Consider the following 16,673-nt stretch of genomic DNA (forward strand, 5'->3'; position numbering starts at 1 on the left):
GTGCGTAAACCTGTATAACCTTCAACGAATACCGTTTGGTAATTCGGAGGACCAGGAACGCTACCCTGCTCGACACACTCTCGACTTTTACAACATTGTTCACGAGGGACTTGTGAACGATAAATCCGACACCACCCTGGGACTGTTGGTCGCCCTCCCGGTAGTAGAGCATGTTGCCGGATTCAAGGATTATCGAGCCCTCCCCCTCTCTTCGGACTTCAGACAATCCTATGATATCCCAGTGCAACTTGCTCATAACTTCTTCCAGCTCGATGACCTTTTCGTCGGACCTCAAAGTGCGTGCGTTGTATGTTGCCAGGTCTAGTCGTCGGGGTTGGCAGCGGAATCTCTGCCGGAGATTCTTAACACCCCTTGCCCCGCCGTTACCATAACCGCTGCCAGAGCCAGGAATAGCGGGGCTGCCGGGGACTAGGGGCTGTGTTTTGTTTTTGCCGTCCATACAAAGTTTTGCCCAGTACTGACCACGCTGGGCATGCGGGTTGGTCAGCGCAGTGCTAGATTACTCGCGCCGGTGTCGCTGCTGCCCGACACCGGCCTGAGGCATTTCGTAATCTAGCCTGTGGGAATGGATATACCGCCATTCGTCGGTAGTATTGATAAGTTGAGATTAAAAACAAAATAACAGAGAGCTTTACTAAATATGCACTGGCCTTAAAAGACTTCCCATTGGAAGTACGCGTATATTTATATAAAATATTACCGCGGATGTTTTCAGTAAGTACCTCAATCACTCAACCAACTACCTAGCTTTACCCGTGTCGGAAGTACTAAAGTATCCCTTACTGGCAAGAAGTTTTTAGACGAACATCCTCTATCCTGTGATCCTTCTTATTTTTTATTTATCATCCAGTTAACGTTGCTCTGTGATATCCCATAATGTTAAGTGGTATATGCAGAGAGTCGTAGCTACCGCCGTATCAATGATACGGGGCCCCCGAACTACAGGGGTCCCTTACGTGTGAAAGCAAACATTAGTAAAATGTAAGTAATCTACAATCTCTTTTTTCCCCTGGTAAAGCATGTGCCCAAAAGTTGGAATCATCATACATAGGTTAAGTCACTAAGATATTTATTAAGCAAGCATTTTTGTTTCTTTTGTGAGAAATCTTGACCATTCATTTGGGCCCCCAACAAATTTTGATACAGGGCCCCTCGAAGGCACGCTACGCCATTGTATATGCACGTTATGCAGTTGACTGCATAATGTGTCCTGCCAACTTGAAACGAGTATCTATACAGTAAACTTTTTTTTACAATAATTACACAGCTTGGACACATACATTGTCGTAACAAAACAGTAAATCCACTGGTTGAGTCTTGTACTTAATATAAAATCGCTTTAACGTAGAAGAACTCTATAAGTGGTAGCTACACCAGCCTACTAACTTAAATACTATCAACAGCAAATATTTTTAAAACAAATACAAAAAACCTAACAACTAACCATAAACGAATAAGCAATAACGTACTTGCTAATAATGGTACTCTACCAATCAGCATTGGGCCAGCGTGGTGGACTAGTGGCCTAGCCCCTCTCATTCTGAGAGGAGACTTGTGTTCAACAGTGAGCCGAACATGGGTTGATGATGATGATGAATGGTAATAAAGTGTACCATACGTACAAGTATTTAAAAAACCGCGAAAAATATAGGCATTGGAGATTTCTTACTATAACTTCGCAAGGTATGAAAAAAGCTATTATTCCATAACTTTGTAAGAGTAAAAAGTTAATGACCGTAAACCGTACAATGGTGTATTCAATGTACTCTTAGCTCCTAGTGACCGACGTATAAACCTCGGTGCCCTCGGAGGAATGTCGCGGTCAAGCAATTTATGGCGCCGAGCGATTTATGGGCACACGCTTTGATGTTACGCATTATAATACTGTGTTATTTGGAGAGTAGACACATTTATGTATTTCCTATGATGTCATTTTAATTTAAATTGATGAACGTCTCATTTTTTAAAGAATAAACAGAAATATGCCTGTCCGTTTTCTAACACGTGCGGGACTCTGTTTAAATACTTAGAAAAATAAGCTCCTTAAATGCTACTTGTACAGAGCTTGCAAATCACTAATTACTACGGGTCAAACATACTTAATTTAAGTAGTGCTGTGTACTTATAGTAATGGTGCAGCTTACTGCTGCGCTTAAAAGCAACACCATGTTACTTACAGAACATGGTGGCGGCTACAACCGTAACAGTGTCTGGTTTGCTACGAATTTTAAGTGTGGCGGTCCAGAAAAAAAATCTTAGTGTAGGCAATGACTTGATGAATGATTAGACTTTTTGAATGAGTAGACTTCTAGTGATGTGACATTTACCTGCCATCTTCAATGATTGACTTTATGCTATTCATTCATAATTTCATTAAGAGGTCACTAGCGGACACCCGAGACTTCGCCCGCGTGGAAATCAATGTAAACTTTCAAGCCCTATTTCACCCCCTTCTTATTTTATTTTCGCAACAAAAAGTAACCTTTAACCTTCTCCGTATTATTGTCTTAAACCGTGTCAAGTTTCATTTGAATTCATTCTGTAGTTTCAGCGTGATGCCCGAATAACAAAAAAACACGGACAGACAGACAGACAAAAAATCGAAAAAAATATTTTTAGCTTCAGTATCGATTAATGCCCCCCAGCAAAAATTTTCAAAATATCTTCAATGTACAGAATGTACAGAATTCGTAGTATAAGTATAGATTCTAGATGGCGCTAGTAGTAGTCTATGCCACGGTAACGTTTGTTGTTACAAATGCTATAAATAAAATCTCGAATTGGAATAAATGTATAAAATTCAACCAGTTTTATTATAAGTATAGATATAGATAGTTTTATTATAAGTATAGATTTACCTGCCAGTTTAAGGCCGATGCGCTTCCCCGGCGGCTTGAGCAGCTCGATGTGAGTCCGCCTCAAGCCTCGCTCCGTGCACAGACCCGAGTCCGTCGACAGCGAGGTCTGAGATTTGAACACTGGAACAACGAACATTTTGTGTTATTATACCATAAAAAAATACGTGTCTCAAACTGTCTAGGAAAAACACTGTGGAGAAACCCATGAAAATTTTCGTGCCAGCGTGGTGGACATTAGTTTAACCCCTTTTTTAGGGGTTCGAAGTCACTATCGTCCGTAGGTAGTACCCCTGGGTAATGCTAAATTAGTGAGATTTCTTGAGGTGGTAAACTTTGGTCGTGGCTTGAAATACCACAATGCGATCAAAGCCGATTGTCGCAGATAACTGTCTCGATTAATCGTGTTCCGACGCGTTGGTCGTAGTACCCGTCATAAAGAATTGGGATTTGGGCTTGTATACATATATGGAACCTCTTTTTTTGGAGGAATAATATTATAATTCATAGTCTGATCAAAGACAGCAGGACTCCAAATCCAACTCACTAATCGAATGGCTTATGCTAATTATCATAATTTAGTTAATCAATATCATAAACGAAGGTATTACGTAAGCTTCGTAATGGTTAGCTAAATGAATGCTACCGCACTTTATTTCCTGAAAATAGTATACAACACACACCGGTAACGGAAAACCGATAATTTCTAAATCAAAAACTGCACCACATTGTTATTTGCAATTGTTTCACGTTACAACTGCATTTTTTCCGCACTCCATTAATTTAAATCCGCACGCAAAATTGTCCGAATGGTGATATTATTTTAAAAGTTTACGCTCTGGTACTAAATTCCGCACAGCTTCGCGGTTACATCACAATATGTCTATACACAGTAGCACTGTTTTGGAACGATGTTTTTATAACTCCATAGATGTTTGACGACCTATTTGGCATAGTTAGTATATCATCATCAGCTACTACGCATCCATTGCTGGACATAGACCTCTTTTAAGTAGCACCAGCCTGATAGATCAGACCGCTGTAAGTCAGCAGCGACGTTGAAGTCTGGCTTTTTATCGCTAACCTACATGACCAGCGTTGGTACATATTGGTTAAATATTTAGTCAGCTCAATCAACAGTCAGTTTAGAATTTTATATTTACTAAATCGTCTCAGGTAATCGTCTGGTCTGTTCTGGTGGTAGACATCGGCTGTAGCTATTTACCATGACGGCCTCCGTGGCGCAGTGGTATGTGCGGTGGATTTACAAGAAGGAAGTCGTGGGTTCGGTACACAGCGAACTTGTAAAGAATTAAAAAAAAAAAAACCGCCATAGACGTACGGTGCCGCGTAGAAAATCTTAACATGGGTAGAATAATTAATATTATGAAGGCATAGCATCTTAATTCGTTTTAGGCAGAGAGAGATGCCATTACGAACATCCCTGGTCGAGTCCACAAAGATGTGGTAAAACCGGTCTAACACGTAATAATTAATCAAAAGACTAATAATATTCCACTACCACGGAAATCGAATTTTCAGTTCAAGTGGAGGACTTCAATTTTTAAAACGTACTCGTAGTTATGACATGAAATGTTAAAACATAAAATTTCTAACAGTAAAAGGCTTTGAAAAATGACATTAAAACATTCCAAAAAACGAACTGTTTTAAACCGCTTGCCGTGCCTAGTCCATTAGTCCCAAACACCGCACAACGTAAAAAAGCCGCAGCTATATTGTCGAATGGTGCTATTATTTTAACAGTTTATGGTGAAATTCACAGCTGCCTCTGTGTATATGAGGTATCTGTATAATTAAGAGTATATTATACTAGCTGACGCCGCGCGGTTTAACCCACGTTGTTACCATTCCCGTAGAAATACGGGGATAATATATAGCCTTCCTCGATAAATGGGCTATTTAACACTGAAAGAATTTTTCAAATCGGACTAGTAGTTCCTGAGATTAGCGCGTTCAATTGTAGTACTCGTAAGTACTACTTAGTTTAGGAACTCATGCTCTGCCTAGACCACAAGATGAGCAACACAGCCTTGATTTCACTATTTCTAATAATATTCAAAGAGTTTTAATAGAATATTATAAACAAAGTAATTTATCATCATCATCATTATCAGCCGATGAACATCCACAGCTAGTTATAGGCCTCTTGTATGGACCAATATTCCAAGCACAACGGTCTCGAGCCGCCAGCATCCAACGGCTCCCTGCAACCCGCTAGATGTCCTCAGTCCAACAAGTGGCGGGTCGACCAACACTGCGCTATCCGGTGCGGGGTCGCTATTCCAGCACCTTGGGACCCCAACGTCCAACGATTCTTCGAACTATGTAGCCTGCCCATTGCCATTTCAGCTTCGCAACTCGCTGAGCTATGTAAGTGACTTTAGTTCGTCTGCAGACGCGGGAAACTCCAAGCATAGCTCGCTCCATCGCTTGTTGAGTGATTTTGAGCTTTCTAATAATAAATTAATTATCATAAGCAAAATCAACAATGGGTATAAGCGGCGGTCACCATTCCCTTTGATAATAATACATGTTAATTAATTATCTAAAATTATACCAGCAGTTCACAGCATAATTAGTTTATTTCCTGTCGTAATAAACTAAGCAAATTAAACTGGCCAGTTTGCTTTGTAATTCCGCTAAAACAACACAATGTTATATGGCATAATAACTTCTGAAATAATAGACCGTCGCAGCCTGGCCGGCCGTTGTAAAGCGGAATAGTTTGAAATAACAACCTTGCCTGGTAAAAATAAACTCGCTTTGCTTGTCACTCGTTCATTCACAAAGAATTCAATCGACCTCCAAATAGATTAAGATTTTTTTATCAGTTCTATGGGTGTTCTTTTGTTAGTACCCCTACATGAAATCGATTTTAGTATTTCAGTAACGTTTTATATTGTAAGTGGTGACTGCCTAAGGTTAGCATGAGAGATTCGAGTTACCCCGTCAAACATTACTGTGGGCATCGGATCAAGAGGTACTGGATTCGAGTTTCTCCGTCAAAAATTATTACTCCAAACCACCTACCAGCATTGAAGTAACATGGTGAGTTTAAGCTCCGAATGCCTCCCCTCTATACGATTGTGGAGTCTAGCAGGCTAATTCACTAACTTTGACGTATGTTACTTGACATATATACGAAATTAAGAATCTAAGTAACAAATGTCATCCGGTGCCTACAGACAACCCTACGTGGATATCATACAGTGGGTAGATAACATTTCTCTATTGATTTAATGTTTATTTTAATTTGTAAATAAAGATTAGTGAATTAGTGAATAGTTCAGCTGTACCTTGCATTAGGCTATTGAAACTAGTGATCAATTAAAGATATATCTGTACTACAATAAAGTTTTATTACTACTCACGTTATTTGCGTCGAAGAGTGTAATGTGCGAACAGCGCAGTATTTTGTCTCTTTCCAATTTTAGATGGACCATTTTGTTATAGCAAATTGCTTTTCTGTTTTTCTTTGAATGCCATTCGGAATGATTAATTATATTTGTTATAATATTATCGTCTGTCAGTTACAAAACCATCCCTCAGCTTTTATTAACTTTTTATTGCCATTTTAGAATTTAAATAAAATACTTTTTTGTGCCATATTAATGGTATTTTAATTATTTCTGTCTATGTGTCTGTAATAACCTATTATTTTAAGTGAATTTCTGATCATCTTCAAGGTGCTGTAACTTTGAACCTGCATCTAAAAGCGCAGTGCTATTTAAGCCCTAGGTGTTAAACAACACCTTTCCACCACCATAGCATCGACATTAAGGGAGTTACAGACAAGCGTATCCATGCAGGTGACTCAAGATCACATTTATAAGAGGTCTAGGGCCAGCTGCTGGCTTATTCACTATTTTGGTGTTTATTATCAACCTGTTAAAATAAACAGTCATCTACCTATTGTATCATATTCACCAGTAAGCACCGGATGACATTTGTTACATAGAATCTCAATGTCGTATATGTCAACATACGTCGAAGTTAGAGAATTAGACTGCTGTTATGGTCGCTTATCGGTTGATAATGACAATTAAGTGAGGATAATGAATAATCAATTATATAATTAATGTTATAACACGTTAACTATAAATTAAGTTGTACAATAATAAATTTAAATTTTATTTGTGGGCTACATTTAAATTAAGTTTCAATCGATTTGGTCAATTTAATTAATTATTTATAATCATATAAAATTGATTGCTGTAAATTACTTACCTGAACCGAAAAACGGTTGTCAGAAATACAATCGTGAAACATTCTATTAATGCAAATCTACTAATTTTTTTTTTTATTTAAATGTTGTTTATTAATTTAAATGACATGTTGATTTTACGTAGTACGTAAGTGCTACTATAAAGGTGAGTATTGGATATTATTTCTTCATTATAACTTCAATTTTTAACTTCACCATAATTTCTAAATTGTAATAAAACATAACATGTCGTTAGCTTCCGCATTATCTATGATCTGTCGTTAGAATCATACTCCGAATGTCACTGCCAATTTTTAAAAATATAGTCACCTTTTTTACTTAAAGCTTTTTATTTCGAAACAATAGAGTAGGTACATTATAATATAATAATAATAATAATTTTTATTAAAGGTAAGGTCTACATATTACATATTGATATAAAATAATAATAATTAATAATACAAATAGGTTTTAAAACTTACATACTAACTGGGAAGGTTAAAAGACTCTTCCCAGGCGTCATTCTAGTCCGGAGTATAAACTCTTTCTTATTATTGTCTTGATGCACAGATAGCCAATATGTAAACAAAGGGCTGGGCATCCCGTCGCAAACTGTCCTGAGGATGCTGTTACGCGCTGTTCTGAGTCTCTCCCAGAAGGAGGCCACGCGTGTTCTCATAACAGCATAAAAGTCAGGCACTCTCGACTCGGCAAACATGCCAGAGGCACTGCAATATCTAGGCAGACCCATCAAGATTCGAAATGCATCATAAAAACAAACAATTCTTGCATAGATATCAAATGCATAATAAGACCATATTATAACAATATTTCCGTAATATCCCGAATGAATTCGTGAAAATTTTCAACGAAATAATTTATAACAAGTGTACAAAATAATGATTTCGAAACCGTTCCTTTGACTCGCAGACAGAAATTAGCCGACATTCCTCGACGAATCATTTATCAAGGCGGGAAACAAGAAGTACACGAGTGAATCGCGAGACCTCGTTGTTGCTGTGATTTTAGGTCCCCATTGCAAGCGGTTCTATAAGTGGAGCGTATTTATTTTTACAATCCTATTTAAGAGTGTGTAATATGTAATTTGGTGGTTAAAAATGGAGCCTGATATTTGGGTAAATGATATTTCAAAGTGTTAGCTTCGTTATGACTATACAAAATACACAATTTAAACTTTTCTTGAGAGTTTATTTTTTTGAAAAATACATGTACTGCTCACATTTTGCTTTCAATCTCAGGAAAAGCAAACTTATTTTCTTAAATTTTTGTTTTGTATAGACAATTAGGTATATATCTTGAACATGGCCATTTTGTTTTTCGTTATGCTGTTTAATTTACTTACAATTAGGTAAAAATGGTTTTGGCACTCACGTCATAAAATTTGCGTCGCGCGTCAATCGCTCCGTGCTTTTCACTCACGTGAAAGTCATAATTCGGCGTCTCGTTTGCGCTTCGAATTTTATCCATATCGTACCGACGCGCTGCGCGCTCTTAACTAGTTCTTTGATTATGTGTTGGTGATATCCTTGACGCTTAACCCATTCCTCAGGTTAAAATAGATGTCAATTTTGTTACTTACGTATTATCGGTGACACCACAATAGGTAATAACAATATGGTGAATTTTCTGATAATGGAGGCAGATAGTAAAAGGTAAGGTACTTCTAAAGTGAACAAAATGAACTCATCGAATTTTGCATCATTTGATTTGTGAAATAACAATATTAGCTGAGGTTAAAAATGTAAAATCTCTGTAAATTTATTTTGGCTCATGTTTGGTCGTACACCGAGATACATAATTACCCTGTGTGTGTGTTGCGATGAAACAAAACGGTACAGCGATACGTAGACAAACATAATTAATTATTTATCTCGTTATCTTGTGGTATCTTTTAGTCCAACTGGTCGTTATCATTTACATCTGACGATCGTTACGGAAACGTAAGAACCCTAAGCCCGTAAACCCTTATTAGGGCAGCTTAATAGATAAAAAGAGATGTGTGATCCTTCAGTATGTGCAATTATCACGCAGTAGCAATATTATAATCATCATCATGGTCGGTGATGATTATGATCACTTCTTAAATCATAAGCGTAATTTTGAGTCTCATTCCCGCTAGAACTGTAGCCACACTTTCAGCAAAAAGCACAAGAATCAAGCTATCCGTCGGGATGGAATTCAGGGCCGTTACAGTAAAACAAGCATTTTACGTTTCCGCTGTTTATTTATACGTCAATTATTTACTGGGATTGAAGACGGAGTACACCGAAACGCACTTTGCTGAATGAAAAACAAAGTAATATATTGTCGGTATTATAACATGGATTGTATTATTGGGATTGGTGAAAGACTGCGGTGACTTACATCTGGAAGGTTGGGTGTTCGATTCACAAAAAGAAAATAAACTTGATTCTGATTTTGATTTTAGTGTGTGTAAATTATTAAGTAAATCATCATCATCATCATTGAGGGATTAGGCCTTGGTTTACCACGCTGGCCAAATTTGGATTGCGTAGAAAACACACGTAGAAAATTAAGAAAATTCTCAGGTATGCAGGTTTCCTCACGATGTTTTTCCATTTTGCCCATTGCCACTTCGGCTTCGCAACACGTCGAGCTATATCGGTGACTTAGGTTCTTCTGCGGATACCCTTATTTCTGATTCGATCTTGCAAAGATACTCCTAACATAGCTCGTTCCATCGCCCGCTGTGTGATTTTGAGCCTTCTTATTATATAAGTAAATACTCATTGAAAATGGGTATTTATAGTATGTCCAGTAAATTTTTTGTATCATCTAAACAATTCTTTAGATATTACACATTACCTATAAAGTAATACAAGTTCTATAAGCTTGCGTAACAAATACCTTGTATGTAATATTACGAAGATTTCCAAAACCCACCACATTCTTTACAAATAATATTAAAAATAATATTCTTTATACGTATGAAAATAGAAAGTATTTTCGTCTATATTTTTTCAGCGTAAATAAAACAACAAGAGCCGGTCTCAAAGAGTCACGTGTCTCATGGTAATGTATTACGTGACCTCATGGCTATTGGACCAATATTGTATTGGTATCCGGCTTCCTGACTCTTATATATATTTTTTTATATTGTTCATCTCAGTACTTACATTTCTCATGTAACAATACGGATATTAATATTTAGCAAATTAGTTTTCAGATGGTTTTTGTACTCGTAGTATAAGACGATATTACTTGCCTTTCAGTTACCTAGTTTTAGGTATTCGGAAAGTTAGAATGTTTTTTGGAGCTTAAAGACCGTATCGGCCTCGACGGCCTCCGTGGCGCAGTGGTACGAGCGGTCGATTTGCAAGACTGAGGTCCTTGGTTCGCTCCCTGGCTGGGCTGATTGACGTTTTCTTAATTGGTCTAGGTCTGGCTAGTGAAAGACTTCGGGCGTGGCTAGTTACAAACTAGCCACGCCCGAACTCTACCGGTAACGAGGTGCCGCCAAGCGATTTAGCGTTCCGGTACGATGCCGTGTAGAAACCGGGTGTGGATTTTCATCCTCCTCCTAACAAGTTAAACTGTAAAGAATAAAAAAAAGGATATCTTATTTAACTTCATTTATAATTTTCAATTATTCACATTTAATTACAACTCGAGCTAAAGGGTTATGAAAAACAGACAGACGTAAAATAATGTGATCTATAATTTATTTGTTTTTTTTTTCGTTTTGATGTACATTCATCATCATTATCAACCCATATTTGCTGCTGAGCTTTCTTCTCTCAGAATAAGAGGGGTTGGGCCAATTGGGTCTACCACGCTGGCCCAATTCGAATTGGCAGATTTCACACACGCAGATAATTAAGAAAATTCTCAGGTATGCAGGTTTCCTCACGAGATGTTTGTCCTTCACTGTTTGAGACACGTGATATTTCATTTCTTAAAATGCACACAACTGAAAAGTTGGAGGAGGCAGAGGTCATATCCACTGGACTATCACGGCTATAATATAATATATATTTTGATGTACGGAATCTTAAAAATTATATAAAAGTTAATAGTGAAAATGTCAAGGCCCTGACCTAGAAACAGAACAAACAAACGTCGCATCTACGAGTAGTATTGTATAACAAACACATGAAACCACTCTAACAAAAAACTTACAATAAAGTATGCAATGTCTCAGCTGTCACTAGAAATATAATACAAAGATTGGAAGAAACAAAAAGGAATGGCTTTTCCGTTTCCCGTCTTGGTCTGGTCTGCTAAATAAAAAATGCAACTTTTTGATGTCACGTAACTTGTAGTTTGGTAGCAAACAGAACAAAGCAAGTTGTTTGTGCTTACATAATTTCTGTGTCAAAAGGAGATGATAAAAGATCCCTGTATTTTCATGTTTCAACCAACTTTTGACGGTGAACGAAGTTTTGCAACTGAAGTTACACATTTTTTTTATTGTTTTTAACTCCCTACGTTAAAAGAGGGGTTATTAAACGCCGTCCCTGTACCACTCGAATTATTTCTACGTGCTAAAGTTCCTTTGTGGCATCGCATCAAACGGGTTTTTAATTTTACGGTGGATAAAACTCATTTGATGCGATCCGTACGATGCGGATCAGTGGACGCACACGCACTTGTATGACTTTGTAAAGAATACTAAAATCCGTTTGATGTAATGCGTCCGATACGTACGATGCGGATCTGTGGACGCCTGCGATTAGTTCAGGTACACACAGAAAACCAAATTATTTTTCTAGAATAGCAACCTATAGCAGTTGAACCACTTTTCATCTTTCGTAAGCGAACCTTATAATTTTCTTGCCCTATAAATATATACTGAAGTATTAAAATTTGTTATCGTGAAAAACATAAAAATGCAGAACATTTAAATTTTCTCGATGTTACATTCCTTTTTTACTGTTAACCGAATAATGGGCTAAATACAAAATCCGATTGGATTTAAAAGCGTTGACAGCCAATCTTGAAAGCGAAATGAAGATGGATTGAATATAATATTACATTATTATATGAGCCGAGAGGAAATCGACTTTCTATGCCCTATTTCTTCATTTCTAGGGTTCCGTAGTCAACAAGAAAGCTTTTTAATTTGCCATGTACCTCGGGGGTCGTTGGATAGGTCTTTCAAACATATTGTAGAATTTTGTTGTGGTAGATAATTATGATTCTTGGATCGGTTTTGAAATATTAAAAAGTTAATTTATAAATATAGTGCTAATTTTTGTTAAAGCTGTGTTCACCCCTGCCCATCAAAATTATTATTTAGAAAAAAATCAATGTAGTAGTATATAATACCTACATATAACAAAGTTGAAGGAAAAACTCTGGTACGCTTTACAAGTTCAAGAGTTATAGTCGTCCAACTATACGAGTAACATTTACAAGGAGAAGGAAAATTTATCACTTGAAAATAGTCATATAAATTTAGTAGAACCATATTGTTGGTTCCAGATAAATTTGTTACAATTCACAAAACCAGAGTTCCACATTAGAATACTTAGAATCAAACAAAAACCATTTTTCTGAGGTTGGCATTTATTACGCGTAATTACGGAACCCTACAGTTTCCGTGATCCCACTCTTGGTAGGTTTTTCTATCTCTATGTTATATAATAATAATCTAATATCAAATATAGAATCTCGAAATACTCGTAGACAGATCTATAAGATCTATAAGATGCTATTATTTATTTCTAAGTAATCTGTACCTAATCTTATATTCCGTATAATAGAATGACGAATAAAATATATAAATTAAAACTAAGAATTACGCAGTATATTACATTTAAATTTTTATTAAATAAAATAATTATAACAAATACACCGCTCTTACCGTTGAGCTATTGCGGCTAATTGCCGATCACTTGTTTGCGAACTTTGCGAACAGTAGTATCACAGTATAACCAGTAGGTGGACTTCATACTAAAGGTCGAAACGCGAGCTATACCTACGCACCTCGTACGTGGGGTGATCGTGGGGTGAAGACCGTTGCGACTGTGCCGCGGTGACGAACGCAGTGTATTGGATTTTTTCATTATGACGACTAGGAAAAAAGTTATTATTTTTATAAAGTTTGATTAATATTTTGTATTCTAAAGGCATAATTTAAAAAATATATATATAAATAAATGCTTAAATGATAAAATTGTGTAAATAGGTTAATGATGTAAACGGTAATATAATATTATTAAATAATTATTTATTAACTTCTTCATTTAGGTTGTTTTCTTTGATTATTATGTAATACATAGATTTAAATCTTATGACATGTATGTTTTGTATACCTGTATTTTAATGTAATAAAGAAGTTACGTAAAGAAGTTGTTTGAATTTAACAACATTATTGTGTTGCTCATACTTTAATGTATTTGAATAAAAAGAGTAAAGAGCCAGCTGATATTAATATACCTATTCAGATTTTTTTATTAAACTACTAGCGAACCCGGTCAATCTCAATTTGTTTTTCGTAGTTCCTTCCCCACATGCTAAGTCAGGATCAATTTTATATCGTCTATTCTATAGTGTGGGGGTATCGTTATCGGTATTTTTGTGCATTACATAAGGGATTAAAGTGCTAACATAATCTACGGAACCCTACACTGCGCGTGGCCCGACACGCACTTGACCGATTTTTTATTATTTGGTCATCTAGTGTGGTGGTAATACCTAGATGGCATCACCAAAATAAATATATGAAGGTCCTTCAAGATCATTGATTAGTATCAGCCTTATTTAAATCTACCAATCAAAAAACAACACGCATTTTATTGATCACTTCCTATTTTACTACAATTTACAAAGTATTGTATTTGTTTATTTAAAAAAAGTATATTTACAATCACATAACTAAATGGAAACACAAAGTTGGCAAATGTAATTAAAAAGCTGGAGGCAGGCAGCCCTATCACATGTTTACGGAGCGCGCGGCTGTAGGTATTTATTTCAAAAATACGGCCGAGTTATTATACTGCTTGTAATATATCTACTGTGGTAGTATTCTGTACAAATGCTTAGTTAATCTTTGACTTACAAAAGTACGTGTAAAAGCCTACTTGAAATAAACGGATTAATATTTTTAACGGTACTTTTATATAAATATACAATAAAAATCATAGAGACATTGGACTGGTTCCGGGACTACCAGGCGGATTTTTATTTAGTAATAATTAAAAAAAATTTGTTTTAGTAATAGCACATGGCTGCACACGAGTGCTACGTACCGCAAAGGGACTTAGCGTTCCGGTACGATATCGCTTTGAAACCATCAGAGGTATAAGCTGAATAAAGTTGTAACTCTTTAATTCTTCTTTGCCAATTTAGCTCACTTCTATCTTAGACAGCATCGTCACTTAACATCATTCAGGTTAGATCGCAGTCCAGGGTAAACTTGAAATTGAATAAAAAAATTTAGATAAATACTAATAGGTGTTATGTTTTGTCTATGCTCAGAGGCGTAGCTAGGTAACCAAGGGCCTTGGTTAGGTTTTATCAAGTAAAAATATTAAATACTAGCGGACCGCAACTTCGCGCGATTCTTCGGGATGAAAAGTGGCCTATGTCACTATGTCCGTCCCAAATTTCAGCCAGATCGGTTCAAAACAACCATACAAACTTTCGCGTTTATAATATTAGTAGGATATACAAATAAATAAAAATGATAACTTACTCATCATCTGTTATTTTTCGTTTTCGCAATTTTTCAAGTTCAGTTCGATCGCCATTCTGGTAAGGATTCCAGGGCCCCCTGAGCTTGAAGGCCCCGGGGCACTACGCCATTGTCTATACTACAATATACTTTTATGGCGTACCCTCACCCGTTGCCTTCTGCCAACCGGGACTCTTATATATTTTCTTTACTATATTACTTATGTACTTTTTTACATATATTCTTCCTGTAGTATCAAACTGCATTTAAATCCGTTGAATACTTTAAAAGATCTAAAAGCGAACATACACCAGAAGCAACTTCATTTAATATTATTACTTATATTACTACAAACGTTACATATGCATGTAACGATGGGAATGTTTCTTTTACTTTGAGGAAGGAATTAGGTATATGTATCTTGTTATTTTTGTTTATGAATACTTAGAATTATTTAAAGTTATGAACAGTAGGTAAAACTTTCATCGCCTATTCAACCCTTTTACGTGAAATATTTTCAGAAATCCTTTCGCAGTGCGTCTCTAGGGCATCCAAAAACATTTCCTTGAAATTTCAAGTACCTGTTCCCAAAAGAATTTGCTCAGTAAGTCAGTGTTCTATTCAATCATTCTCAAACATACCTACAAAAAAATAACATAAAATTAATATAGATATATAATTACTTATAGGATCAATGGTCTTAATGGTCAACAAATACTATTTTTTTTTCAATGCTACTATGTCTGACAAATTGGTCCATGCGTCAGGTGACCCAAGAGCTGGCGCTAATTTGACCCAAAGCCTTGCTATCCAGAGGGGTAATAGCGCCAGCGTATTGGGTACCTTGCCTCTGGGTGGACAATTAGATGTAAGAGCGGTCGGACTCATCATCGAGGGGTGGTCGTTCGATCCCCGCCCCGTTGGTCTATTGTCGTACCCACTCCTAGTACAGTCTTTCCCGACTAGTTGGAGGGAAATGAGAATATTGGTCATATTTAATAGATATGGCAAATATTCTATAAAAGAAAAACTTAATTACACTAAATTCAAGAACAATTATTTTGATTTCATAAATAAAATAAAATTTTAATTAAAGTTTAATGTGGTTCATTCATTCGAGGTTTTAACTTAAATCTAAAGTTTTACTACAGTATGTTTATTAGGGCATGAAGACCACAGAGCGTACTTTAAATTAGGTTTTCACATTTGAGTTGTTTCAACTTAAAATCTATTCCTCAAGCTTTTTAAGACTCCTATTACTAAAATCGGAACAAAAGACACATTTCTTTATAAATTATCATTATTATCAGTTACAGTTAGTTGAACAGCCTATTCACTTAGGTATTTGGCCTTTATTATCAACTTATTAAAATAAACATCAAATCAACTGAGAAATGTCATCTACCCACTGTATGATATCCACGAATGATATCCACTGATTATTAATTAAAATCCTATTCAATGGTATATCGCATGTTGTTATTGATATTTAGGCAGGCCGGTTCTCCTTTATCCTAGCTGATAATCGAACACAAGACCTCTCCATCAAAAACCAGAAGTTTTCCAGACAGGTCGCCAAACATCACACAAATACATCCAAGTTTGTCGGGAACATAATGGCACGCCAAAGTTAACTTTACGCGATGAAAGTTGCCAACGAAAATTCCTGTGATATACCCGTCGTGTGCTATCAAACTCTAAATTTTCAACATTCGGTTTTAATTTATTCCGCATAATATTTTCAAAAAACTTCCTCGGAACTTCCCACTCAAGCCACTCGCAGGATAATTCTCTACTAAACCACTGCGGAGTTTTAATACACCACTTTACTGGGAAATTGCTTCGGGCAGGATATTTTCAAAATTTGTTGGTTATACCATTAAATGTTCGAGACTCAGGGTGGAGAATTTTA

The 16,673-nt window shown here is 36.3% G+C and overlaps 1 protein-coding gene across 1 annotated transcript in view; it reads right to left on the reverse strand.

Annotated features, from left to right (window-relative positions):
- The window catches only part of LOC112044095 (glutamate receptor-interacting protein 2), a 336,756-nt gene that overhangs the window by 205,316 nt on the left and 114,767 nt on the right, over positions 1-16,673 (reverse strand). Inside the window, exon 3 of the mRNA XM_052882351.1 lies at positions 2,880-2,999. Coding sequence (XP_052738311.1) covers positions 2,880-2,999 — 120 coding nt within the window. The remainder of the gene's footprint in view (positions 1-2,879; positions 3,000-16,673) is intronic.

Source organism: Bicyclus anynana, chromosome 7, assembly GCF_947172395.1.
Source record: "Bicyclus anynana chromosome 7, ilBicAnyn1.1, whole genome shotgun sequence".
Lineage (NCBI taxonomy): Eukaryota > Metazoa > Arthropoda > Insecta > Lepidoptera > Nymphalidae > Bicyclus > Bicyclus anynana.